Source organism: Chiloscyllium plagiosum, unplaced genomic scaffold (genome assembly GCF_037043375.1).
Source record: "Chiloscyllium plagiosum isolate Xiang-an unplaced genomic scaffold, Cpla_swu_hap1 HiC_scaffold_21, whole genome shotgun sequence".
NCBI classification, from domain to species: Eukaryota; Metazoa; Chordata; class Chondrichthyes; order Orectolobiformes; family Hemiscylliidae; genus Chiloscyllium; species Chiloscyllium plagiosum.
Window position 1 is genome coordinate 10,612,928 of NW_028270159.1, and position 27,839 is coordinate 10,640,766.

The 27,839-nt window shown below is 42.6% G+C and overlaps 1 protein-coding gene and 1 long non-coding RNA gene across 3 annotated transcripts in view; one reads left to right on the top strand and one right to left on the bottom strand.

The window, feature by feature from the left end:
* Window positions 1-27,839, top strand: ptges (prostaglandin E synthase). The gene is made up of 3 exons (XM_043720514.2): window positions 1-120; window positions 4,488-4,570; window positions 24,051-27,839. Exons 1-3 carry the CDS (start codon window positions 16-18, stop codon window positions 24,298-24,300), a joined length of 438 nt encoding a protein of 145 aa, XP_043576449.2. The 5' UTR covers window positions 1-15; the 3' UTR covers window positions 24,301-27,839.
* Window positions 2,104-27,839, bottom strand: part of LOC148146092 (uncharacterized) — a 28,137-nt gene continuing 2,401 nt past the window's right edge. Inside the window, exons 2-3 of one of the 2 annotated variants that reach the window (XR_015760686.1) lie at window positions 11,262-11,341; window positions 2,104-3,101 (exon numbers count right to left, since the gene is read on the bottom strand). This is a non-coding gene — a long non-coding RNA (uncharacterized LOC148146092). Of the gene's footprint in view, window positions 3,102-3,154; window positions 4,021-11,261; window positions 11,342-27,839 lie in introns of those variants that run through there. The other variant, XR_015760687.1, reaches the window with a different exon arrangement.

Genomic DNA, 27,839 nt, shown 5'->3' on the forward strand with positions numbered 1-27,839 from the left:
CGATCTTCAAACGAAATGGATAACCCTGTCTTGACATGTTACATTTTCTACAGCACGCTGCTTGTCCTCAAACTCTATACTCTGGCCATCATCACGGGACAACTCCGGCTGCATAAAAAGGTGATAATCGCAATTATCATAATTGTATTTTAAATACATATAAACACGCTATACTTCCGTTTCGAGCAGGAACCTTTTTCGAAATTGCGAGAGAGCTGATGTTTTGTTACTTAATGTAAAGAGAGTCTAGTTCGATTTGAAGCCGGATTTGTTAAGAATAGAAGAGGGGGGAGTTAGGATAGTTTTGAAACTTCAATATATTATAAAATCGTTGTTTCTGATAACTTCAGGGGAGTTTTAACTCACTGATTATAAATATTTTGGAGGGATTGCGCTTTGGAAACGTAAATCCAGATCGTGTGTAGACTTCAATTGATCAGGAAAATGGGTAGGTTTTTGTAAATTCTTCTTTACGTGGGGGTTGGTGTGGATGGCAACATTATAAACAACTGCAAGGTAATAACATTTCCTCTGGCTTCGTACAGTTCAGTTTGAAATCGTAAACGCACCGCCTTCAAATTCTTGCCTGAAGTGTATTAATTCTGCCCCGAATAGTTTTAATTCTTTTCTGTCGTCACACACATCTCCCTGTCCTTCAGATCATTTGAAAAGGGCAAACCTAATTGAATGGGAACGATCATTAAATGCATAGAGTCATAGAGATGAACAGCACGGCAACAGACCCTTCGGACCAACCCGTCCATGGCGACCAGATATCCCAATCCCAAACTGGCCCATAATCCTCCAAACCTTCCTATTCATATACCCATCCAGGTGCCTTTTAAATGCTGTAATTGTACCAGCCTCCACCACTTCCTCTGGCAGCTCATTCCATATGCACACCACCCTCTGCGTGAAAAAGTCTCCTTTATATATTTCCCCTCTCACCCTAATCTTATGCCCTCTAGTTCTGGACTCCCCCACCCCAGGGAAAAGACTTTGTCTATTTATCCTATCTATGCCCCTCATGATTTTATAAACCTCTATAATGTCACCCCTCAGCCTCCGATGCTCCAGGGAAAACAGCCCTAGCCTACTTAACCTCTCCCTATAGCTCAAGTCCTCCAACCCTGGCAACATCCTTGTAAATCTTTTCTGAACCCTTTCAAGTTTCACAACATCCTTCCGATAGGAAGGAGACCAGAATTGCAAGCAATATTCTAACAGTGGCCTCACCAATGTCCCGTACAGCCGCAACATGACCTTCCAATACTCTGACATCATTTGGAGAGCTACCACAGACATGACGGGTTGAATGGCTTCACTCTGCACTGTAATGATTCCTCAGTTTTGTCCCAAGATTGGGAAAACAATAAAGTAATGTGAGGAAAAATGAGGAAGATAAGAACTTCTGGTGAATATTCATTCCCTTGAACCTGTTCTGTCATTCACTGAGCTAATGGCTGTTACTCATCTGAACCCAGAATGTGGGTAAAGAAGACTTGGCAACCTCACTTTACCCAAAGTTTATCTAAAGATTATTTTCTGCATTCTTAGGATGTCCTCGTCAGTCTTTCTTTTCCTATGAAGGGGGCTACAAAATTTACTGTTGAAAAATATGGTGTGACAATTTAAGAGTATAAAGGCAGGAGGCAGAGGAACTTGTGTGTATGTGTGTGTAAGTTATTGAGGGTGGCAGGTCAGATTGAAAGAGCAATTAATAAGCAGACAGTATCTTAGGCTTCATTAACAGGGACATAGTGTACAAGAGCAGGGAGATTAGGTTGACCTTAATTCGGCATCAGCTGTGTGCTTCTGGGTACCATGGTTCACCTCATGGGAAGACATTGGGAGTAGTCAAAGAGATTTATGAGAATGGAGGTGCAGTTATGAAGATAGATTGGAGAACTGTTTACCGTGGATGAGATAATGTTGATAAGAGGGGCGGCATGGCGGCTCAGTGGTTAGCACTGCTGCCTCACAGTGTCAGGGACCCGGGTTTGATTCCAGCCTCGGGCAACTGTCTGTGTGGAGTTTGCACGTTTTCCCCATGTCTGCGTGGGTTTCCTCCGGGTGCTCTGGTTTCCTCCCACAGTCCAAAGATGGGCAGGTCAGGTGAATATGTCATGCTAAAATTGCCCGTAGAGTTAGGTGCATTAGTTAGGGGGAATGGGTCTGGGTGGGTTACTCTTCGGAGGGTTGGTGTGGACTGGTTGGGCTGAAGGGCCTGTTTCCACACTATAGGGAATCTAATCTAATCTAAAATTAATGAAGGGTGTGGACAGAGTGGATAGGGAGAAACTGTTCCCACTCATTAAATGATTGAGAACAAGAAAGCGCAGGTCAAAAGTAATTGGCAGAAGAAGCAAAAATGATATGAGAAAAATCTTGTTTACTGAGCGAACGATTAGGGTCTGGAATGCACCCTCAGAGAATACGGTGGGGGCCGGCTCAACCAAAGCTTTCAAAAAGCAATTTAACGGTCGTTTGAAAAATGAAGAATGCATAGGGTAAAGAAAGAAGGCTGGAGGATGGTGTAAAGTGAGAGGCTCATTTGGAGAGTAATCACAGACATGATGGGTTGAATGTCCTCACTGTAATGATTCCGCAGTTTTGTCCCATTCCGACTCTTCCCAAAGCTTGGAAAGCAACAAAGATACGTTGAGGAAAAATGAGGAAGATAGGAATCTCTGGTGGATATTTACTCCCTTGAATTTGTTCTGTCATTCGCTGAGCTGATGGCTGATGTTTATTTGAAACGTGTCAAAAAGTGTGGTGCTGGAAAAGCACAGCCGGTCAGTCAGCCTCTGAGGAGCAGAAGAATCGAAGTTTCAGGCATAAGCCCTTCATCAGGAAAGATGAACTGTCCATGTGTTTTCGCTTTCACATATCATAATGGCCATTAAGAAATCGATTGAACTCGTCTTTAGTATTATTAACTGAGCTAGCATTTACTGCTTTGTGTAGGAGTACACTTCCCCCTTTTGCACGCTGAAGTGTTTCCTACCTTATGTTCTCAATGTCCTGGTTCTAGTTTTAAAGTCATGTTCTCTTTGACGTCCTCGCCATCGGACAACATCTCTCGATATTCCTGTTAAACTCTTAAAAACAAATTCCATTCAATTAGACCTCAGCCTAAAATGAAGCTAGAAACTCTTAAGATGCATCCACCTGTGTACATCATCACAAGGGGGTAAATATGAGGAGACAGAAAGAGAATAGTCAATGATTGGCTCAGCATATTTCTGAAAGCAATGTTTCACCTGCACATTAGCAGTTTGAAATACTCACCACGTAATTCAACCCAGTCTGGCTCCAGTCTGAGGCTGTTTTATCTAAATCTTTAGAACAGAGTTGAACCACATGTTTAAAATTAGGAAAGGATTTTCAACCCTAGACACTATGGGGCAATTTAGCATGGCCAATCTACCCAACCTGCACATCTTTGGATTGTGGGAGGAAACCCACAAACTCCAAACAGACAGTCACGTCAGGCTGGAATTGAACCCTGGCACTATGAAGTAGCAGTGCTAACCACAGAGCCACTCTGACAATGGCTAGAATGAAAGAACTTCAGTAAAAAGGTTAAAGATGAAAACAACAATGTGCATGAGCATAGCATATTATCATTGTAAACAGGAAGATGGTCAAACAAAATTTGACATCTTGACAAACAGTGAGATGTTAGGAGAGGTGATTAATAGATTAACCAAAGAAATGAATTTTATGAAGCATCTTAAAGGAGGTGAGGGTGAGGGAGTAGATGGATTGATTTGGGGAGAGAATTCCAAAGGTATTTAGGATTTAAGATAGACTGCAAGGGAAAAGATTTGTACATGAGATTATGAGGCTGTGTGATGGATTAATTGGGGTTAATGATTGATGTGGAGGAAACATCAAAATTTAGAATGATGCCTTTCGGCACCAGGGACCTGGGTTCGATTCCACCCTCAGGCAACAGTCGATGTGGAGTTTGCACGTTCCCCTGTGGGTTTTCCCTTCGGTGCTCCAGTTAAGGGGCTGAAAGAAAAAACAATAATATAGTTTAGTTAAACAGGATAGTTGTTGGAAAGGCAGGAGGTCAGCAGAGAGAAGTGAAGAAAGCCATTTTTACAATAAAAGCAAAATATTGCAGATGCTGGAAATCTGAAATAAGCAAATACTGGAGAAATTCAGCAGGTCTGCTAGCATCTGCAGAGAGAAACAGAGTTAACATTTCATGTCCAGTGTGACTCTTCGTCAGAATTAGTTCTGGAAGTTCTAAAGAAGAGTCACACTGGACTTGAAACATTAACTTTGTTTCTCTCTTCACTATGAAACCAAACCTGCTGAGTTTTTCCAGTATTTTTACAAAGCTATTTTCACAGAAACTGTGCTTTTGCATTTCATTGAAATGCTGATGCCATAGTTATTTGTCGAGTCTTACTTTGTTCTTAAGTTTTCGACATGGTTTTGCCCATCTGGTTTCACCATCTCCTTTCCTGCAGGCATTTATCAACCCAGAGGATGCATTGAGACATGGTGGGCTGGAGTATCATCGAACGGATCCTGATGTGGAGCGAACTCGGAGGTAATGTAAATATTCTCTAAAGGTCACTCAGATTCATCGAATGCCATTTTGCTGAGAGAAGGGTCTCAGCCTGTTCTGCTCTTTGGCAGAGCTATCGACTTATCCCATTCCCCTGCTGCTCCCCATAGCTCTGCAATTTTCTCCCCCCTCTTTGAAGAAGTACTCTGTTTTCTTTGGAAAGCTATAACAGAATGTGTTTTCACTACCCTTTCAGGCATTGCATTCCAGATTACCACTGACTGTGCAAATAAAGCATTCCTCGTGTTGCTTCTGGATCTGTTGTCAATCACAATTAGGAAGGGGAACATTTATCCTTTGGGCATTGGCTCCAGACTGACAGTGCATATTGGAAAATTCAACTTATCCAGGACATGAATTCCTGTCCATATAATAAATGGGTGGAGAAAAATAAATAGGTGGGGAAAGAGTTGCATGATCACCCTTATTTATTTACTTCACATCTAAATAGTGACATTGACCTGGGTTTCTCTGCAAATGAAAGTTGACAGCACGTGTGTATAGATGTAAGATTATCTTTCACTGTATTCTAAACAGAAAGTCACCAAAGTCCTACTGTACCACAGAATTTTCAAAGTCAATTTGAAAATCTGAGCGACGTGCATTTTTACTTTATTTTTAATAAGGCTTGTTACTGTTCTATCTCTACACTAAATAATTTGGGGGTTGGTTAGCTCAGTTGTTTAGACAGCATTATGGGTTCAATTCCTGCACCAACTGAGGTTATCATGAAGGAGTTTCCTCTTCACTCTTGCCCTTGTCTGAGGTGTAGTGATCCTCAGGTTGGCCGGCCCACCACCAATCATCTCTCTCTAATGAGAGAACAACTCTATGGTACAGTAGGACTTTGGTGACTTTAGGAGACAGTGAGGTCTGCAGATACTGGAGATCAGAGTTGAGAGTGTGGTGCTGGAAAAGCACAGCAGGTCAGGTAGCATCCAAGGAGCAGTAAAATCGCCATTTTGGGCTGGAGCCCATCAGGAATATTTGGTGACTTTATATCTAGAATATATTGAAAGCTAATCTTACATCTATGTGCTGACAACTTTTATCACCAGAGAATCCCAGGTCAACATTATTTACAGAAATGGCCAGGGAAAGATTGGCGAGATATAATTGGATCTTCCTCCTGGGGAAGGGGCTACAGTACCCCCACAATAAAGGGTGTGATGAACAAAGACGACAGGTCAGTACAGCACAGGAATATGCCCTTTGGTCCACCAAGACTGCGCCAAAATATGATGCCTTTCTAACCCAAAAACCTGTTGCCTCTACACAGTCTGTATCCCTCTATTCCCTGTTTATTAATATATCTGTCAAGATGGCTCTTGAAAGTTGCTAATATATCCATTTCTATTGGCAGTGCATTCCAGCCACTTCTCACCCTCAATGCAAAAAAACTTGCCTCTCGCATCTTTAAACTTGCCCCTTTTTACCTTAAATCTATGTCCCTCTACTAACTGACATTACCCTGGGCAAAAGACTCTGACTATCCATTCTATCCATACCTCTTATAATTTTGCAGACTTCTATCAGGTTGCCCCTCATCTTTCAATGTTTAAGTGAAAACAAACCAAGTTTGTTCAACCTCTCCTCACAGCTAAACCAGGCAACATCCTGGTAAGCCATTTCTGTACCCTCTCCACATCCTTATTGTAGTGTGGCGACCAGAGCTGTGTACAATATTCCAAATACAGCCTCACCAAAGTTCTATAGTGTTTAGTGTTTCTGCTTACAATTTCCATTAGAAAAGTGGGCATAGAAATTTAGTGAAAAATAGACAAATGAGAATACGATATACAACTTTAGAACATGGCCTGAATTATATTTCCCTGTTGTAACCTTATTATTTCTCATCCTCTAACCTCACCTTACCTGTTGACTTTATTTTACTCTGACTCACCATCAGCAAAATAATGTCAGTTTTCCTGACATATAATAATCATTTCTTTTCTGTGTAATAGAACATAGAACATAGAAGAATACAGCGCAGTACAGGCCCTTTGGCCCTCGATGTTGCGCCGATCCAAGCCCACCTAACCTATACTAACCCACTATCCTCCATATACCTATCCAATGCCCGCTTAAATGCCCATAAAGAGGGAGAGTCCACCACTGCTACTGGCAGGGCATTCCATGAACTTACGACTCGCTGAGTGAAGAACCTACCCCTAACTTCAGTCCTATATCTACCCCCCCTTAATTTAAAGCTATGCCCCCTTGTAATACCAGACTCCATACGCGGGAAAAGGTTCACACTGTCAACCCTATCTAACCCCCTAATCATCTTGTACACCTCAATCAAGTCACCCCTAAACCTTCTTTTCTCTAATGAAAACAGCCCCAAGTGTCTCAATCTTTCCTCATACGATCTTCCTTCCATACCAGGCAACATCCTGGTAAACCTCCTCTGCACCCGTTCCAGTGCCTCCACATCCTTCCTATAGTATGGCGACCAAAACTGCACACAATATTCCAGATGCGGCCGCACCAGAGTCTTATACAACTGCATCATGACCTCAGGACTCCGGAACTCAATTCCTCTACCAATAAAAGCCAGTACGCCATATGCCTTCCTCACTGCACTATTTACCTGGGTGGCAACTTTCAGAGATCTGTGTACATGGACACCAAGATCCCTCTGCTCATCCACACTACCAAGTATCCGACCATTAGCCCAGTACCCCATCTTTTTGTTTTTCTTCCCAAAGTGAATCACCTCACACTTCGCTACATTGAATTCCATTTGCCACCTTTCTGCCCAGCTCTGCAGCTTCTCTATATCCTGCTGTAACCTGCCACATCCTTCCTCACTGTCAACAACTCCTCCGACTTTTGTATCATCCGCAAACTTGCTCACCCAACCTTCTAACCCCTCTTCCAGGTCATTTATAAAAATGATAAACAGCAATGGTCCCAAAACAGATCCTTGCGGAACACCGCTAGTGACGGCACTCCATGAAGAAACTTTGCCATCAACTACTACCCTCTGTCTTCTTCCATCCAGCCAATTCCTAATCCAAACCTCCAACTCACCCTCAATGCCATATCTCCGTATTTTCTGCAGTAGCCTACCATGGGGAACCTTATCAAACGCCTTACTAAAATCCATATATACCACATCTACCGCTTTCCCCTCATCAACCTCCTTCGTCACCTTTTCAAAGAATTCAATAAGGTTTGTGAGGCATGACCTGCCCTTCACAAAACCATGCTGACTATCCTTGATCACATTATTCCTATCCAGATGTGCATAAATCCTATCCCTTACAATTCTCTCTAAGGCTTTGCCCACAACAGAAGTGAGACTCACCGGCCTATAGTTACTAGGGTTATCCCTACTCCCCTTTTTGAACAAGGGAACCACATTTGCTATCCTCCAGTCTTCTGGCACTACTCCAGTAGACAAAGAGGACATAAAAATCAAGGCCAATGGCTCTGCAATCTCCTCCCTTGCTTCCCAGAGAATCCTAGGATAAATGCCATCAGGCCCGGGGGACTTATCTATTTTCACCTTTTCCAGGATTTCCAACACCTCTTCTCTACATACCTCAAAGCTATCCATTCTACTTATTTGTGACTCAGTATTCACATCGACGACAATGCCCAGTTCCTGAGTAAATACTGAAGAAAAGTATTCATTCAGTGTCTCCCCAATCTCTTCCGCCTCCACACGCAACTTCCCACTACTATCCTTGACTGGACCTATTCCTACCCTAGTCATTCTTTTATTCCTAACATACCCATAGAAAGCCTTAGGGTTTTCCCTAATCCTACCGACTAAGGACCTTTCATGTCCCCTCCTTGCTGCTCTTAGCTCTCTCTTCAGGTCCTTCCTGGCTACCCTATAACTCTCAATCGCCCCAATTGAACCTTCACGTCTCATCTTGAGATAAGCCGCCCTCTTCCATTTAACAAGGGATTCCAATTCCTTATTAAACCACGGCTCCCTCGCACGACCCTTTCCTCCCTGCCTGACAGGTACATAATTATCAAGGACACTCAATAGTTGCTCCTTGAACAAGCTCCACATATCATTTACACTCTTGCCTTGGAGTCTACTTTTCCAAGCCACACATCCTAAGTCATGCCTCACCGCATCATAATTTCCCTGACCCCAGCTATAACTCTTGCCCTGTAGTACACACTTATCCCTCTCCATCACGAGTGTAAAAATCACCGAATTATGGTCACTATCCCCAAAGTGCTCACCTACCTCTAATTCTAACACCTGGCCTGGTTCGTTACCCAGAACCAAATCCAGTATGGCCTCACCTCTTGTTGGCCTGTCTACATATTGTGTCAGGAAACTCTCCTGCACACATTGAACAAACACTGACCCATCTAACGAACTCGAGCTATAGCTTTCCCAATCAATATCAGGAAAGTTAAAGTCCCCCATAACAACCACCCTATTACTGTCACTCATCTCCTGAATCACCTTCCCTATCCTTTCTTCAATGATTCTAGGACTATTAGGAGGCCTGTAAAAGACTCCTAACAGGGTGACCTCACCTTTCCTATTCCTAACCTCAGCCCAAACTACCTCAGATGGCAAGTCCTCATCCATCGTCCTTTCCACCACTGTAATACTATCTTTGACAAGCAATGCCACACCTCCCCCTCTTTTACCCCCTCCTCTGACCCTACTAAAACATTTAAATCCTGGAACCTGCAACAGCCAATCCTGTCCCTGTTCTAGCCATGTCTCCGTAATAGCCACAACATCGAAGTCCCAGGTACCAACCCACGCTGCAAGTTCATCTGTGAACCAAGCTAAATAGGTTTGAACAGATTCCATCCTCATTCCCAATGGTTATGTTCTTAGATTTGAAACAGGCAAAGTTGGCATTGCTGAGCAATTTTGTACATTGATGTCTTCTCAATTATGTTGTTAGAGTTAATTAATGTTCTTGTTGAGATTAAGAGAAACAAGGCATTAATTGTGTTTGTGCAGATATTCTCAGGGGGTTGATGTGACACTAGGGATATTTGGATGAGAGCTGTGAGCCTGAGCGGGTCAATAAACCCCCTCTCTTAAAAAAAGCCATTTCTCTTAGTTTCTACCTGATGAGAGGGCTTGGAGTCTATTAATAGCTGTAAGGCTGGATGATTCTTGGATGATCTCACTTAAGTAGTAAATATAGAAGGGAGGACACAACCTCTCTTCTGAAATTAAACGTTAGGCATTCTAACATAGGTGGAGTCTAAAATGGGATTGTGATCTTGAATTAAAAGGTTAACGGGTGATTTGATTGATGTTTTAAAGATATTCAGGGAATTAATAGGAAAGGCAGAGAAAAGCTATTTCAACTGATGGGGATGTTTGGACTAGGGCCACAGTTTAAAGCTGGAATCAGACCTTCAGAAACATAGTTAGAAGATATTTCGACAAGCAAATATATTTGGAATTCTCATTTACCATAGTGGGATTCAAACCCAGTATCTGGAGTTCTGGGTTGCCAATCCAGTGACAATATCACTACATGGCCACCTTTTCATTTTTTATTTATTATGTCTATTGTCATTATTATTATTTATTACTACTTCCAGTAACCATTAGATCATTAGAAATTGGAGCAGGAGTAGGCTGTTCAGCCTCTTGAGTCCGTCCACCATTCCTCACATCTGCTTTCCTGCTCTTTCTCCATAATTCTTAATCACGAATCCATCTGCCTCAGCCTTAAATATACTGAAGAACTGTGCTTTCGTAGCAAGGAAGACTCTGAACCCTCTGAGAGAAGAAATTCCTCCTCTTCTCAGCCTTAAATTGGTACCCCTTTATTCTGAGAGTGTGCCCTCTGGTCCTAGACTCACTCTCCCATGAGGGGGAAACATCCTCTCAGCATTTACCCTGTCAAGCCCCTTAAGAATCCAAAATGTTTCAATTAGATCACCTTGCATTCTTCCAAACTCCAGTGAGTAGAGTCCCAACCTGTTTTCCCTTTGCACAATAGACAATCCCTCCGTACAATAAATAAAAGTGGAATATAAGCCTTGAAAGCACAATACCTGACTGCTGATCAGACTTGTCTATATGGATAACTTTGCTTTATCCCAATGAACGTGCAAAAGCATTTGACCAACTGTTGGTTTGCATCAGTTTAATAGCAGAACTGGCTCACTCCAGAAAAATATTTGTTATAGCTGTGTTCCACCAAGAAACCTAAAGCATGTTATTTTGAAAGAAGCGAGTGGTTGATTGAAAGAAATCAGAAAGATTGAAAGAAGGAATGAAGAAACCATATAAAATGTTGGAGGCAAAAGTCCTTAAGGAGAGTTATACCCAAATTGTTGACTACTCCACCTCCTGGTGCTGCCTGACTCGCTGTGTTCCTCCAGCCTCCCGTTTGTCTACATAAAATGTTGGGACTGGGCTACTGGGATTAACTAAATTAGAATTAGAATTAGGTTTACTGTCACGTATACTCAAGTTACAAAAGAACAGAAGTGAAGTGAAAAGTGTTCAATATCACCAACACATGGCACCACCTTAGATGCAAAGTAGTTCGCTACAAATCTTAGGTACAAAAATAGAGAAAATAAATAAAACAGTTACACTGCAAAATGGTCCTAAATAAGGTTATCATACAAGTTTAATATAATGCCCTTGTTTCACAATTCAGTTCCTCTAGAGATGAAGTCTCTTTAAGAATGAGACTTTGCTACATACCAAATTGTTGTGTCAAATACTCCTTGGCTGTCCTCATTCTGCACAATTCCAAAGATGGTAAAAATAACGCACTGCCTGTGCTGAAACACAGGAATTAAAATATTAACAATCATTTTGTCAGCCATGCACCAAGAAATAATTTATTCCATCAAAGCTAGACAACAGATCAATTCTTACAGTGCAGAGATGATTGATGTGTACATAACCTTTGGAATTAAACTGACGTCAATAGAGAAACACAACTTCTGATGCCTTTACAGAGGGTGAGGTACAAGAAAACTCAGGGCCAACATTTTTGTTGAGTGAACACATTTGCTTTGTATGTTGATGCAAGTGTTCGTGAATAGACACTGAATATTCCCGATGACAGTTTAGCACGGTCCTCAAGCATCTGTGATGCCTACACCCTCTCCTTTTGAAAACCCTTTGACTGTGCTGAGGAGAGTCAGCTGCTGTGCGGAACTTTAAAGTATGGTGAGAAAGTGTGGATTGGGGCCACAGTAAAGCAGAAATGTTTATGCACATCACAGTACGTCAGTAAAGTTTAATGTTATCGTGCGGTACCATTTCACACATGTGCAGATGACTTAATAATTACTTTATTTGAAGTCATAAAAAACTCTAAATTTACATTTAGGTTATTAAAGTTTTCTAAGAGTTAGACTTTCGCTGTTTGCTTTGGACTCATTCACAGCTCAAGTGGCATCTGGTTCAAAAACGTTGTGGCTTCAAATCCCACACCAGAATGCAAGATGCCAGTTGTCAGTAAGCAAGTATGATGCAAATCAGAGTCAACAGCAGTAGGTTCAACTTATGCACCGCCTGAGGCTACCATGAACGACTCTCCTTCTGAGCCTCTCCCCTTGCTTGAGCTGAGGTGACATAAGAAATAGGAGAAGGAGTAGGCCATCAAGGCTGCTCCATGTACAATAAGGTCATGTGGACTCAGCTCCAACCTTCTCATGATAACCCTTAATTCTTTTACTGTTCAAAAATTGATCTTTGCCTTAAAAACATTCAACGGGAACGCCTCAACTGCTTCACTGAGCAGGGAATTCCCATAGATTCATAATTGTTTAGTGAAAAAGTTCCTTCTCAACTCAGTCCTAAATCTGCTCCCCCTTACTCTGAGGCAATGCCCCCTAGTTCTAGTTTCACCCGCCAGTGGAAACAACCTCCCTGTGTCTATCGTATCTATTCCCTTCATAATTTTATATGTTTCTATAAGATGCTCCCTCATCCCTCAAGTTGGGCCAGCATCAGTTGTCTCTCTCTAATGAGAGAGCAGTCTTATGGTTGGGTATGACTAAGGCAATTTTACCTTTCCTACCAAAATGTTAAGAAGGTTACCTCAGATTACAATGGGATCTTGATCAGATGGGCCAATGAGCCGAGGAGTGGCAGATGGAGTTCAGTTTAGATAAATGTGAGGTGCTGCATTTTGGAAAGGCAAATCAGGGCAGGACTTATACACTTAACGGTAAAGTCCTGGGGAGTGTTGCCTGGAGTGCATGTTCATAGTTCCTTGAAAGTGGAGTCACAGGTGGACAGGATACTGAAGAAAGCAATTAGTGTTCTTCCCTATATTGGTCAGAGTATTGACTATAGAAGTTAGGAGGTTATGTTGTGGCTGTACAGGACATTGGTTAGGCCACTTTTGGGACACTGTGTACAATTCTGGTCTCTGTGCTGTCGGAAGGATGTTGTGAAACTTGAAAGGTTCAGACAAGACGTACAAAGATGCTGCCAGGGTTGGAGGGTTTGAGCTACGGGAAGAGGCTGAATAGGCTGCGGCTGTTCTCTCTGGAGCATCAGAGGCTGAGGGGTGTCTTTATTGAGGTGTATAAAACCCTGAGGGGCATGAATAGGGTAAATCAACAAAGTCTTTACCCTGGGGTAGGGGAGTCCAAAACCAGAGACAATAGATTTCAGGGGAGAGGGGAAAGACTTAAACAGATGGTAGGGGCAACCCTTTCACACAAAGAGTGGTGTATGTATGGAATGAGATGCCAGAGGAAGTGGTGGAGGCTGGTACAATTATAGCATTTAAAAGGCATCTGGATGGATATATGAATAGGAAGGGTTTAGAGGGATATGGGCCAAATACTGGCAAATGGGACGAGATTAATTTAGGATATACGATTGGCATGGACGAGTTGGACTAAAGGGTCTGTTTCCGTGCTGTACATCTTAATGACCACATAACAAAGACAAGCAGAGGTGTTGTCCCAGACCCTGGCCAATATTTACCAATCAACCAACATCATCTAACAGAAGCAGAAAGTGCTGGAAAACCCAGCAGGCCTGGCAGCATCTGTGAAGAGAAAAACAGTATTTGAGTCCGATGATCCTTTATCAGAACAGAACGCAGCTGAGAAATGGTGGTGTTTATGTTGAAGGTGAGAGTGGAGTGTAGGGGCAGAAGGAGTGAGTCAGAGAGATAGCAACAGCACCGAGAGAGAGAGAGAGTTAGGGAAAAGGAAGTAGACAAAGAGGATGAAGCTACATCCTGATACAAACTGATAATTGCTAAGATACTGGGATGGGATTCTATGCAATTTCCTGTCTTCTATCTGATCACTTGCCAAAATATGGTACCAATAGTTCATTTCCTAAAAGAGTCAAAGTTAGAGAGCAAACTAGAGTCAGAAAGAGAGGGGGAAAAGTCTGAATGAAGAGAATTTAACAATAAAACTCTGTTTCTCTTAGTTCTGAAGAAGACATACCAGACTCATAATGTTTACTCTTCATCTCTCCCTGTAAATACTGCTGGACCTGTTGAGTTTCTCTAGCATTCCCTGACTTTATGTTAGCTTTCGAGCATTCGCAATATTTTGTTTTCAATTGATAGCTATGTGGCACCTTTAACATATTAAGATATCCCAAGGCACCTCACAGGAGCACTGCAAAACAGGAGTTGGTGTTCCTCCCACTGAAGATGGCCCCCCCATGATGTCTATGTTACCAAAATCCATCAGAACATAGATGTGCATGGCATCAGCATGGAAATGTAGGTTTTTAATCAATACTGGAATCAAACATTTTGTGAGAAAAGGCAGCAAAATGGATATGAGAATGATCAAATTAGCCATGATTTCATTGAATGATGGAGCAGACATGATGGGATGAATGGCCTACCTTTGCTGTTACATCTTATGGCCAATACTACAGACTGTATTGTCTGTAGTACCTCACTAAAGCACAGGCCAACCGCCCCACTACCACAGTGCAGAAAGATGATTTCCACAGCATTAGTTATGGGTTAAAAATAAACTAAAAGAGCTGATTGAAATATGCAGAAATATGCACAATGTCCTCTCACACTGTGTAGAGAGCAGCATTCTGTATTAGACACTGAGGCAAAGATTACATAAATTGCTTCATGCATGGTCTCACCAAACTACACCCAATTGTTGTCAGACTTTATCATTATTCTTGAATTCATACTTGCTTGGAATAATTTGCAACTGGTATCCTGCTTTTCGAATTGTTTCCTGAAATTGCACACTATCTTCCTGCATTCCCTGTACTATACAAATACGTGCATTAGGACCAGAAATAGCCCATTTGATCCTTTAAGTCTGCTCCACCTCTCAATGATAATAGCATAGATCCCTACAGTATGGAAACAGGCCATTCAGCCCATCAAGTACATACTGACCCTGTGAAGATCATCCCACCCAGATCACCACCCTACCCTGTCACCTTGTATTTACCATGGCTAACATAGCCTGCACATCCCTGGACACCATGGGAATTTTGCATGGCCAATCCACTAACCTGCACATCTCTGGACTGTAGGGGAAACCAGAGCACCTGATGGAACCTCACACAGACAGGCAGAGAACGTGCAAACTCCACAAGGACAGTCACCCATGGCTGTAATCAAAGCCGGGTCCCTGCCGCTGTGAGGCAGCAGTGCTAACCACTGTGCCACCATGCTGCCCTAACGGTTGATTGTCCAAAGAGGGGTCAAATTGGACTTGAAATGTTAGCTCTCTTTCACTCTTCACAAATGCTGCTGAACTACTGTATTTCTCCAGCATCCATAGAACTTTAATCCATCCAAATTCTACATTCTTGTCTATTCCCCTTGCCTAATGAAAATGTGTTGACCTAGTTAAAAATATTCAGTGATATCGCCTCCTTTGCCTGCTAAGGCAGAACTGTCTAAAGTCTCTGATAGAGAAAAATACAATCCTAAAGATGTGACCCTCTTTTTAAAACCATGCCCCGCCATTCTTGACTCACCCATAAGTATGTGAACAGATGAGCAGTGCTTGATACCTTCATGACAGGTAGCTGCAGATCCTGATGGAACACTGCAATAATGTGTTTCTGTCGGAGCATGTTAACTCAGATCTTTGAGCGTAGGAGTTGGGACGTCATGTTAAGATTGTACAGGACATTGGTGAAGCCTCTTTGGAAGGATATTATTAAGATGAAGGGGGTTCAGAAGAGATGTTGTCCAGAATGGAGGGTTTGAGCTACAAGGAGAGGGTGGATAGGCTGGGACTTTTTTTTTCACTGGAGAAGGTTGAGGGCTGACTTTACAGAGGTTTATAAAATCAAGAGGGTCATAGATAAGGTGAATGGCAGGTGCCTTTTCCCTAGGGTGGACGATTTCCAGATGAGCGGTATATTTTTAAGGGGTGAGAGGAGAAAGATTTAAATAGATGTGAGGGGCAATTTTTTGTATGCAGAGAGTGGTTCGCGTGTGGAATGAACTTCCAGAGGACGTGGTGCACAGGGGTTTGAAAGACATTTGGATAAGTTCATGAATAAGAAATGTTTGGAGGAGTATGGGCCAAGCACAGGCAGGTGGGACTAGTTTAGTTTGGGATTATGTTCAGTATGACTGGTTGGACCGAAGAGTCAGTTTCCATGCTCTGTGTCTCTGTCACTTAGTGATGACGTTGCCAATAAGTGCAGCCACAAAGCAAAGTTTGACAACGAGTTAGTGATGTAAGGACAGGTGACCTAAAAATTGGTTCAATGACGGTGGGGTTTTAAGGAGTGTGGCGAGGCAGGGAGGTGTCGGCAGGGAATTCTAGAACTTGGGGCTGAGAGGCGTCAAGAGATGTGGCCAACTAATGATGGAGTGATTCAACTTGAGGATGCTCAAGATTTTAGAAGCAGAGGAGTGGAGAGGATTGTGGGTTGGAGGAGGTTATAGACTTAAAGAGGTATGAGACCAGGGAGGAATTTGAAAACAAGGATGGTAATCTTCTGAGGAAGAGTCATACTGGACTCAAAGTGTTAATGCTGTTTCTCTCTCCACAGATGCTGCTAGACCTGCTGAGTTTCTCCAGCACTTTTTGTGTTTACATGAATCTTTAAAATCAGTTTTGAAAATTGAGAAGGCCATTCAGCCCATGTTATCTGCAAAAGGCACCTTAGACGCAGAGGTGGCTCTCTTATTAGAGACAGACAGCTAGCAGTGAACTTAACCGAAGAGTTAACATGCCTCAGGCGAGGGGTAAGTTCGGAGAAGGCAGGACCTTTTGTCGTGACTTTGGCTGGTTCAGGAATTGAACCTGCTCAGTTAGCATCACATTGCAAATTAGCCATCCAGCTAATTGAGCCCAATGCTAACATGGCATTTAGCCTTTGAAGACAGGAATGTAATGTTTATACAAAACCAATTAAAGCCATTATCAAAAGGTTCATGTGGCCAATACTGACTATTACTGACAGAGGAGTTGTGAGGAGAACATTTTCTCACATTCTCAGATAGAGAAAGTGGGCCCAGAGGGGAGGGAATTGAAAAGTTAAATGAAAAGACAGTGAATAGAGAGGGCCTTTAACATCCTAAAGTTGGCTTTAAACAAACTTGACATGATTTATTGAAGCTTGATGGCAACAAGTGGTAGGCATAAGCCCACAGCCTGTAGCAGTTCACAAAGGCAGCTCACCACTTGCTTCTCACAAGAGCCTAGGGATTGGAATATGCCCAGCCAGCAACACCCACATCCCATAAAATAACATTACAGCATTGCCTGCTCTAGATGTAAAAACTGCTGCTTATTCATTCTTTGAGGATAAGTATATAACCTCTCAATTCTGGTATTGTTCCAGTATATCTTTTACTGTAATCAGTGCCTCTATATTTTTCTCCAAATTTGGAAATGAGAAATATTTGCAGTAAGGCTGGTTTAAGAGTAGTTTAACCAAAATTGTTTACAAAGCTTTTCACTTTTTGATTCAATATAACTAGAAATGAATGTCAGTGTTTTACTAAACAAGCCACTTGATTTTTTAAAATAAAAACAATTGACTTGTGGTGGCATTTACTCAACTATTTCCTACCTCTGGTCTCACTAATGAAGGAAATAATGTGCAGTGAAATTCCTGGCACTGTATGGAGACTAGAGCTAATGAAGAACACATGTTGATTCAGAAGAAAAACAGGAAAAGCATTTCCTTGTTGTCATGCCAACATAAGAAAAGACCTTCAGGACTGTTGGATCTGTGAAGCATTGTTTTTCATTGTTCTTTCTTGTTTCTAATGTAGTGTATTTTCTAAGACAAAAAAAAAGGGACAGGTTGTTCTGCTATAATGCGACAATTATAGAATCATAGAGATGTACAGAACAGAAACAGACCCTTCAGTCCAACTTGTCCATGCTGACCAGATATCCTAACCCAATCTAGTCCCACCTGCCAGCACCTAGCCCACATCCCTCCAAACCCTTCCTATTCATATACCCATCCAGATGCCTTTTAAGTGTGGCAATTGTACTAGCCTCCACCACTTCCTCTGGCAGCTCATTCCATACACGTACCACCCTCTGTGTGAAAAAGTTGCCCCTTAGGTCTTTTCCATATCTTTCCCCTCTCACTCTAAACCTATGCCCTCTAGTTCTGGATTCCCCCACCTCAGGGAAAAGACTTTGTCTATTTATCCTATCATGCCCCTCATGATTTTACAAACCTCTATAAGGTCACCCCTCAGCCTCCGAAGCTCCAGGGAAAACAGCCCCAGTCTATTCAACCTCTCCCTGTAGCTCAGATCCTCCAACCCTGGCAACATCCTTGTAAATCTTTTCTGAACCCTTTCAAGTTTCACAACATCTTTCCGATAGGAAGGAGACCAGAATTGCACACAGTGTTCCAAAAGTGGCCCAACCAAAGTCCTGTACAGCCACAACATGACCTCCCAACTCCTTGTACTCAATACTGTGACAGCTGCATTCCTCTGCAACCTCGCGCTATGGGAAACCACAATAGAAAATTGCTTTGTAGAAGATCCCTAATAGAAAATCATTATACCCATTCAGTAGAAAGTTCATGTTATCCAAACAATGCCCACGATTCATCAATCGCGTAATAGCTGTTTCGTGCTGACGAAATGAGTGTTATAGCAGACTTCTGTTTCTAAACCACCTTTCTCCATGTCAGTATATCCAAAAACCCGTTTCAGAAGAACCCGATTAGCTGTGATGTAGCGAAGAATGACAGACATAGGCATCACAGTGGGCAGCACAGTGGCTCAGTGGTTAGTACTGCAGCCTCACAGCACCAGGGACCCGGTTCGATTCCTGCCTCGGGAATGTGTGGAGTTTACACATTCTCCCCATGTCTGCGTGGGTTTCCTCCCACAATCCAAAGATGTGCAGGTTAGGTGAATTGGCCATGCTAAATTGCCCATAGTGTTAGGTGCATTAGTAAACAGAGGGTAGGGGAATGGGTCTGGGTGGGTTACTCTTTGGAGGGTTGGTGTGGACATGTTGGACCGAAGGGCCTGTTTCCATACTGTAGGTAATCTAATCATTACTGATTGGGCCAGCATTAAATGCCTTTGAAAGGATGATGGCGAGCTGCCTTCTTCAACTGCTGCAGACTATCTGCTACAGGTACATGTTCAGAGCCGTTAGGGAGGGAATTCCAGGATTTTGACTGAGTAACAGCGAGTGAATGGTGATATGTTTCCAAGTCAGGATGTCGAGTGGCTTGGAGGGGATATTGCAGGGGATTGTTAGGGTATGAAATACACTGCTTGGAAGTGACTTGGTAGAGGTGTACAAGATGATTAGGGGTTTAGATAGGGTTGACCGTGAGAACCTTTTTCCACATATGGGGTCAGCTATTACGAGGGGGCATAGCTTTAAATTAAGGGGTGGTAGGTATAGGACAGATGTTAGGGGTAGGTTCTTTACTCAGCGAGTCGTGAGTTCATGGAATTCCCTGCCAGTAGCAGTGGTGGACTCTCCCTCTTTATGGGCATTTAAACGGGCATTGGATAGGCATATGGAGGATAATGGGCTAGTGTAGGTTAGGTGGACTTGGATCGGCGCAACATCGAGGGCCAAAGGGCCTGTACTGCGCTGTATTCTTCAATGTTCTATGTTCTATGTTATGTAGGCAGGCTCTGCTGAGGCATTCAAAGGGACCTTGGATGGTGGTTCTATTTAAACAAATATGTAGTGCCATAGGGAAAATAAGTTAAAATACTCAGACAGCTTCTGCAGTCAAGATGACCTCTTTTGACACCTTAACGATTCTGTGATTCTGATGGTGGTCCCTTGAATCTGTTGCTTTTGTTGTTTTAGATGGAATTGGTCATGGGTTTGGAAGGTGCTGTCTAAGGAGCTTTGATGAATATCTACAGTGCAACTTGTAGGTAGTACATACTGCTGCTACTGAGCATCAGTGGTGGAGGGAGTGGATGTTTATGATTTGATGCCAATTAAGCGGGCTGTTTTGTCCTGGATGGTGGGAAGCCTTTTTGAGTTGAAGCTGTGTCCATCCAGGCAAGTGGGGAGTATTCCATCACATTCCTGACTAGTGACTTGTAGATGGTAGACAGGCTTTGGAGAGCCAAGAGGAAGGTTAATTGCTGCAGGATTCCTGGAGTCTGACCTGCATGTTGTAGCCACAGTATTTAAGATCAGTACAGTTCAACTTCTGGTCAATGTTAACCCCCCCCCTCCCCAGAATGTTGAGGATACAGTGATAGTAATGGCATAGAATGTCAAAATGTGATGGTAAGATTTTATCTAGTTAGAGATGGGCGTGAGCCTGCACTTGTGTGGACAAGTGTTACTTGTGACTTATCACCTTGGCTTCGATTTTGTCCAGGGCTTCTTGTATACAGATATGGGCTGCTTCAGTGTCTGAGGAATCACAAATCATGCTAAACACTGTTCAATATTAGCTAACAGCCCCACTTCTGACCTTGCATTGGAGGGAAGGTCATTGCACACAATTTGCACATATACAGCTTTCACAAACACTAATGATATAAGTGACAAGTTCATCAAGAGTTCATTATCTTTGAAACACTGCCATGGGTTCTTTTCCATCCACTTGAGATGACAAACTAATGGCCTTGTTTAATGTATCATTTGAGCGGCAGGACCTCTGACAGTGCAGTACTTCCCTCAGCACTGCACTGGCAAAGTCAATTGTCCATCAGGACACAGGCCAGTCAGTGAGACACAAAACCAAGAGCCCTTCCTTTGTGAATAGAGTCCTACAGCTCCTTCCGTTCAGTATTGCAGTGTTAGCTCAGTTTGCTGAATAGATGGTTTGCTATGCAGAATGATGCCAACAGTGTGAACTCAATTCCTGCGCTGGCTGAAGTTACCATGAAGGACTTGCCTTTTCAACCACCTCCCATTGCTTGAGGTATGGTGACCCTCAGGTTAAATCACCAGCACTCATCTCTCTCTAGGAGTTTGGTAAGGCTTTGGTTGGGGGTGATGGGGTCAGATCTACAGTAACAAAATCTCTGACTGGATTGCAGAGTTGTAGCCCTTTCAAGACAGTTCCCAACACCAGAAAATTATCCATCAGTGATTTAAATGTCTGGAATACTTATTGTGTTGTCAATGCATCAAGTCTTCCGAGGGATTCTAAAATGCATCTTTAGGGGTACATTCGATCTCCAACAATCCGGAGACCAGAGAATCTGGCTGATGAGTTCCGACCTTCTCGCTCCACAGACGCTGTCTAACCTCCTGATTCAGTGCAACTATTTCTGTTTCAGATTTCCACCATCCCTTGTATTTCACTTTTCTTATAGAATAAAATAATCAAGGGCAAAGGTTACTGACTGAAATTGTAGTTAGAACAGCTGCGAGTAGAAAGCTGAAACTATGCCAACAATTATTGATCAAGTGAATTCTTGCTTGTCCATAGATCACTGGCCATTATTTCTGCTGAAAGCAAATACACAATCAATTTTCTCATGCCTGAGATTCCTGCCGTATGTTGGTCGATTAAAGGGACTTTACTCTGTAAATCTAACACTCCCAATAAGCTCAAAGCTAGGTTCAGAGAAAGCTCGTGTCAAAGTCCTATTCCAATCTGCACTCCTCAGCTTGTGAATTTATCCTTGAACCCGTGCTTTTTCCGATTTGGGAGTGATAGTCATTTCAGCAGATGGCAATGCAATGAAGAAGTACTCTGTTTGAGCGCTCTCCAGAAACTTATCAGCACTCAAACAGATGGCATCCTTCTGTGCTGTAACTTTTCTATGTTTCAATCAATATGGGAATCTTCAGGGGTGGTATGGTGGTTCAGTGGTTAGCGCTGCTGCCTCACAGTGCCAGGGACTTGGGTTCAATTCCAGCCTCGGGTGATTGTCTGTGTGGGTTTCCTCCAGGTGCTCTGGTTTCCTTCCACAGTCCAAAGATGTGCAGATCAGGTGAATTGGCCATGCTAAATTGCCCACAGTGTTCAGGGATGCATAGGTTAGGTGCATTAGTCAAGGGTAAATATAGGGTAGGGGAATGGGTCTGGGTGGGTTAGTCTTCGGAGGGTCAATGTGGACTTGTTGGGCTGAAGGGCCTGTTTCCACACTGTAGGGATTCTATGAAAATTCTAGGAATGCTCAGCAGAACAGGCAACATCTGTTAAGAGAGTTGATGTTTCATGTTTTCTTTTAAATCATTCAATGGATCTGAGTATCAATGGCTGAGCCAATATTTATTACCCATTCCTAATTGCCCAGAGAAGGCGAGTGATTGAACCAATGCAGTCGACAGAACAAACTTAGTTATCCGAACATCAATTATCCAAATTTCGGATTATCCAAACAAGATCTCAAGGTTCCGGAAATGCTTTCTTTGTTTACGATCAGATCAGTTATCCGAACAATCAGTTATCTGAACAGAATACTCCCTGCCAGTCTCAAACAGATAGTAGAGGTTGTTCTGTATGTGGTGTAGGGACATCCACAGTGCTGTCAAGAAAGGAATTCCAGGATTTTGACCCAGTTAGAGTGAAATAACAGTGATTTTATTTCCAAGTCAGAATGGAGGGGAACCTGTAGGTGGCAATGCTTCCATGCATCTGCTGCCCTCATCTTTCTGGATGGTAGAAGTCGTGAGTTTGCAAGCCACTGTCAAAGGAGTCTTGGTGAGTTGCTGAAGTGCATCTTGTAGATGGTACACACCTCTGCCACTGTATGGAGGTGGTGGACAGAGTGAATGTTGAAGGTGGGTGCCAATCATACCAGCTGCTTTGTGCTGGATGTCATTGAACTCCATAAGGTTGGTGACTCTTTGTCAAAGGAAGGGAAGGAAAGGATGGGAGGGAAGGAACAAAAGAGATGGAATAGCGATTGCAGAGTGCAGGTAAATGGGGAGTAGAGAGCAAAGTGCAAAAAGGAAGTTTGTGTTTAGTTAGAAAGCAAGAGTTATTAAATGTCAAAAGGGTTGCGGCAAACATGGGACAAGTGAAGAAATGAAAGAGGATCTAAAATGTGTAAATCGCAATAGCAAAATCAGTAATAGCCTGTGCTGCATGAGATAAATGGGACCAGTGACACTTTGAGACCACTGTTAGGACCCAGACTGTGAAACTGGGAGCTGGTTAGCTCAGTTGGCTGGATGGGTGGGTTTGCCATCTAGAGTGACATTAAGGCATGGGCTCCGTTCCCACACCAGCTGAGGTTACAATGAAGGATTCTCATTCTTGATCTTTCCCCTTGTCTGAGGTGTGGTGACCCTCAGGTTAGACCACCACCAGTTACCTCTCTCTCTCTCTCTCTCTAATGGCCTATTAAGATCATGGTACCTTTACCAGGAATGCATTTTATGAGTCTGTGGTAATTTGTTTATCAACGAACATAGCAGATCTTCTTTAGCCAAAAAGTCTTCTTGACCTGAAGCATCTGGAAATGAGGCAAGCACAGTAGGTGGCTTATTAATCAATGTAGGACTTTGGTTCGGCCACCTTTAGAATATCGCGTTTCGTTCTGGTCACCACATTACCAAAAGGATGTGGATGCTTTGGAGAGGGTGCAAAGGAGGTTCACCAGGATGTTGCCTGGTATGGAGGGTGCTAGGTAGGAAGACAGGTTGAGTAGATTAGGATTATTTTCATTAGAAAGACAAAGGTTGAAGGGGGACCTGATTGAGGTTTACAAAATCATGAGAGGTATAGATAGGGTGGATAGCAAGAAGCTTTTTCCCAGAGTGGGGGACTCAATTATTAGGGGTCACGAGTTCAAGGTGAGAGGGGAAATGTTTAAGGGAGAAAAGCATGGAATGTTCTTTACACAGAGGGTGGTGAGTACCTGGAACGCGGAGATGGTGGAGGCAAGCACAATAGTGTAATTTTAGATGAATCCGGACAGATACATGAATGGGCAGGGAGCAAAGGATACAGATCCTTAGAAAATAGGTGACATATTTAGATAGACGATCTGGATCAGTGCAGGCTTGGAAAGCTGAAGGGCCTGTTCCTGTGTTGTAATTTTCTTTGTTCTTTGCAGCCATAGTTTAATATGTATTGAATGAGTAACCAGTTCATTTTGATTCCCCCCGTCCCCCTCCACAGAGCCCATCGCAATGCCATGGAGAACATCTTTCCTTTCCTGTTCCTCGGTGCTATCTACTCGTTGATGGAACCCAACCTCTTGATTGCCCACGTCCATTTCCTGGTCTTCTTTGTGGCACGTGTGGTCCATAGTGTGGCTTATCTCTTTGCTCTTAAAGCACCAACACGCTCACTGGCGTACATCATTGCACAGGTTCCCTGTGTGTCCATCGCCATACAGATCCTTTCTCACATCGTAATCAGTTGGTAAAGGCAATTTATACCACAAACCCAGTCAGAGACGCAATGGAAATATTGACTGCTGGGATCAGTTGATTCCAGACGTGAACAGTCTACTGTCAGGATTGAACTGTTATTGGATTGAGTTGAAATCCATCAGACGTTGCCAGCATCGTATCTGCTGTACTGATTGACTTTTCCGGGATCAAAGTTCTGCTCCTGTGCTATCAATTCATGCAAACAAACATGCAAACACTTCAATTTCAGCTCATCAATTTTAAAGAAATTGCTGAAAATGGTGACTGGGAGCCAGATTTATAATTCTCTCCAAAACCATCCCCCTCCAAAACAACAAAACCATTTAAAATTTTGTTTTGATCTAAGCCTAAAGATGGAGACCTGATTTCCAAAATGGCTGCCCCACAAAGCATGTTAAATAAAAGGGTATTGTTAATACAATGCAGATTGTCCAGACAAAGTTTAAAACATCCAATAGCTGAAGTTTTAGTGATTCGTCACTGTAGCACATAACCATAGAGTCATAGAGTCCCACAGCATGGAGACAGACTCTTTAGCTCAAACTGGTCCATGCCGACCAAAAGGTCCATCCATACTAACCCCATTCGCCTGCACTTGGCCAATATCCTTCCAAACCTTTCCTATTCATGTACTTGTCCAAATAACCACTTTGAAAATATTTTAAAAGGGGCTTTCAAAGCCTATTCCGTTATAAATTTATATGGTCACAGACTATGCATTCAAGAGTAATTCCTCTTAGTGGAAATACCTTTGGGTGATAATTTCCTTTTCACCCAATGCCCCCAACATCCGTCACACCAGCCTACACCCGGCAAGGAGCAGTCTGCCCAATTTTCAAACAGTTGAACTTGGTGGAATGAACTCTGGACTGAATATGGTATCGGGCCATCCCTCCTATGAGAGGACATGGTGTCACTAGCTGAACTAGCGCCCTTTGTGGAGGTGGGTAAATCAGGACACAGTGATTGAAGCCCAGGGTTTTAGGAGCCCGAGGTGAATTATGAGCTGTACCTTTTACCACCTCTGCTTCACACACACATACACATGCGCGCATGTGCACATTTAAGATAGAGAAAAGTTTTAAGTACAGAATAAACTGTTACCTTTGTTCATTTAAAATGCCAAATAAATAATGTACAGCCTTGTGCCACAGGTAACACCTAGTTCACCCTTTATGTTTGGAGAGGCCCTGCATCAGGTAGGGAATCTAATATCGACCACTTTAAATGATGAACAATGTAACAAATCATCAAATAATTCACTGTATAAAAATGCTCCAAACCACATTCCCAACTCCATCTCCTCCCCTCATCCACACACAAACACTTAGTGCGCTATATCATCATAATAGCTGACATCATCCATGTTTTGCACAGACTCATGCTTCTCAGCTCATTTGGACCCTTAATTGCCCATACACAGTAGTGTTTTAATAAAGAGTTCTTCCATTGAACTTAGATTAGATTCTGTACAGTGTGGAAACAGGCTCATCATCTCAACAAGTCCACACCGACCCTCCGAAGAGTAACCCACCCAGACTTGTTTCCTGACATTTACCCCTGACTAATGCACATAACACTATGGGCAATTTTGCATGGCCAATTCGCCTGACCTGCATATCCTTGGATTGTGGGAGGAAACCGGAGCACCCAGAGGAAACCCACGCAGACACGGGGAGAATGTGCAAACTCCACACAGATAGTCGCCCGAAACAGGAATCAAACCCAGTCCCTAGCGCTATGAGGCAACAGTGCTAACCACTGAGCCACCGTGCCGCCCTTATTGCAGGTCAACTTATTAATCTAACGTGAGCATAAATTTTGCTATCAATTAGAAGCTGCACATTAAAACTCAATGTCGTGACAACTTTAGAAATTGTGCTAAAGGCCAAATCATATCAATACATGAACAAAGAATTAATGTGGGCCACTCAGCCCTTTGAGCTTGCTCCCCCATTCAATAAGATCATGGATGATCTGGTCTTAACCTCAACTCCACGTTCCTGCCTATCTCTGATAATCTTTCATCCCTTTGATAATCAATAATCCATCAACCTATGCTTTAAAAATATTGAACACTGCTTTTTGAGGAAGTGAACTCCAAAGACTCTCAACCCTCTGAGAGAAAACATATTCTTCTAATTAATATCACCGGCATCATGACCTGCCCCAAAGCTCTGTCTAACAGAAGTACTTTGTTGATTTGATCTGCTGGTTTTATGTACATCTTTCGCAAGTATCAACTTCCCTGTGCCTTTTTGCCGTTATAGTATTATTCATTAGTATTTAGATTTTTGAGTATTGTTGATGTATTTTGTTGAAACTTTTCATCTGCACTCATCAAGGCAACATTTACCAATGTAAAGGGGAACAATATTTTAACAGTATGACAAGAAGGCAATGTTTGGTTGGTAAGTTGAGAATATATACTGCAATCTCCATGACAATGCCTGTAACAATCAAAAGTCCAGCCCATACTCCCCAGAATAAATTTTTAAAAGCTAAACGAAGGAACATCCACACTGGTGGTCTAGTGTGGTCTTAACACAAACCCAAATAATGTTTGGGAGGCCCAAGTTCAAATTCTGGAACAGCAGATGGTGGATTTTGAATTCAATAGCAAATCCAGAATTAAGAGAATATTGACAACCGTGAAAGTGTTGTCAAATGTCAGGACAAACCTGACAATTGGTTCTAGTTCGTTAATGTCCTTTAGGGAAGGAAACCGCCATCCTTACCTGATCTGGCCTACATGTGACTCCAGACCCATGGCAATGCTGCTGACTCTTAACTGCCCTCTGGGCAATGAGGGATGGGCTATCAGTGTTGGTCTAGTCAGCGATGCCCACATCCCATGAAGGAATTTTAAAAAATGAAGAAATCTTTTCTCATCTTAGCCTTAAATTGCCAACCTCTTATTCTGAGATTTGGTGACCCCATGATCTACATCTCCCAGTTGAGAGGTTTTCTCAGTATTCAGCCCTTTGAGAATCTTGTGTTTCCAGGTGATCACACTTCATCGTGCTAAACTGTGGGAAAATATAGACTCTGTCTACTCAATCTTTACTCAAGTCCAGTTTTTGGTTTTTCAAAATGTCATTGCCTACCCGAAAGTCCTCAGTTCAAATCCTTCCCATGTTTGCTGCACCTGTTGCGATAGACATGTATTGCACACCTGAATACACATCCACGTATACTCATGGGACCACACTCCTATTATATAGAACCCATCGGTCCAGCTACTGTTGAGTGATTGTCAGAAAGGAGAAGGAGCCAGTTTGGAAAAAGGACAATGCAATGTCATAAGGTGGGGAGTACAAACAGATAAAACTTCAGCCAAAACGTATTGGTGTAGGAATGCTCTACTATTGAATGCTTAAGGTGAGAGAAAGTTACAGCTTTATATTACACATTGCAATGAAACGTGAATAGACATTTTCCTTAAATATATATTGATACAGTTTGGTGGATGCAAAACTTCTTATGAATTGTCATTATCAATATGTTCTTATTAAAACCATATTTAAAGACA

What these genes read in the sequence shown, in the direction of transcription:
- ptges (XM_043720514.2), top strand. Translation starts at nt 16, where the DNA reads ATGGATAACCCTGTCTTGACATGTTACATTTTCTACAGCACGCTGCTT. An exon ending in AACTCCGGCTGCATAAAAAG is followed by an intron (nt 121 to 4,487) that starts GTGATAATCGCA and finishes CCTTTCCTGCAG; the next exon opens with GCATTTATCAACCCAGAGGA. An exon ending in GATGTGGAGCGAACTCGGAG is followed by an intron (nt 4,571 to 24,050) that starts GTAATGTAAATA and finishes CCCCCTCCACAG; the next exon opens with AGCCCATCGCAATGCCATGG.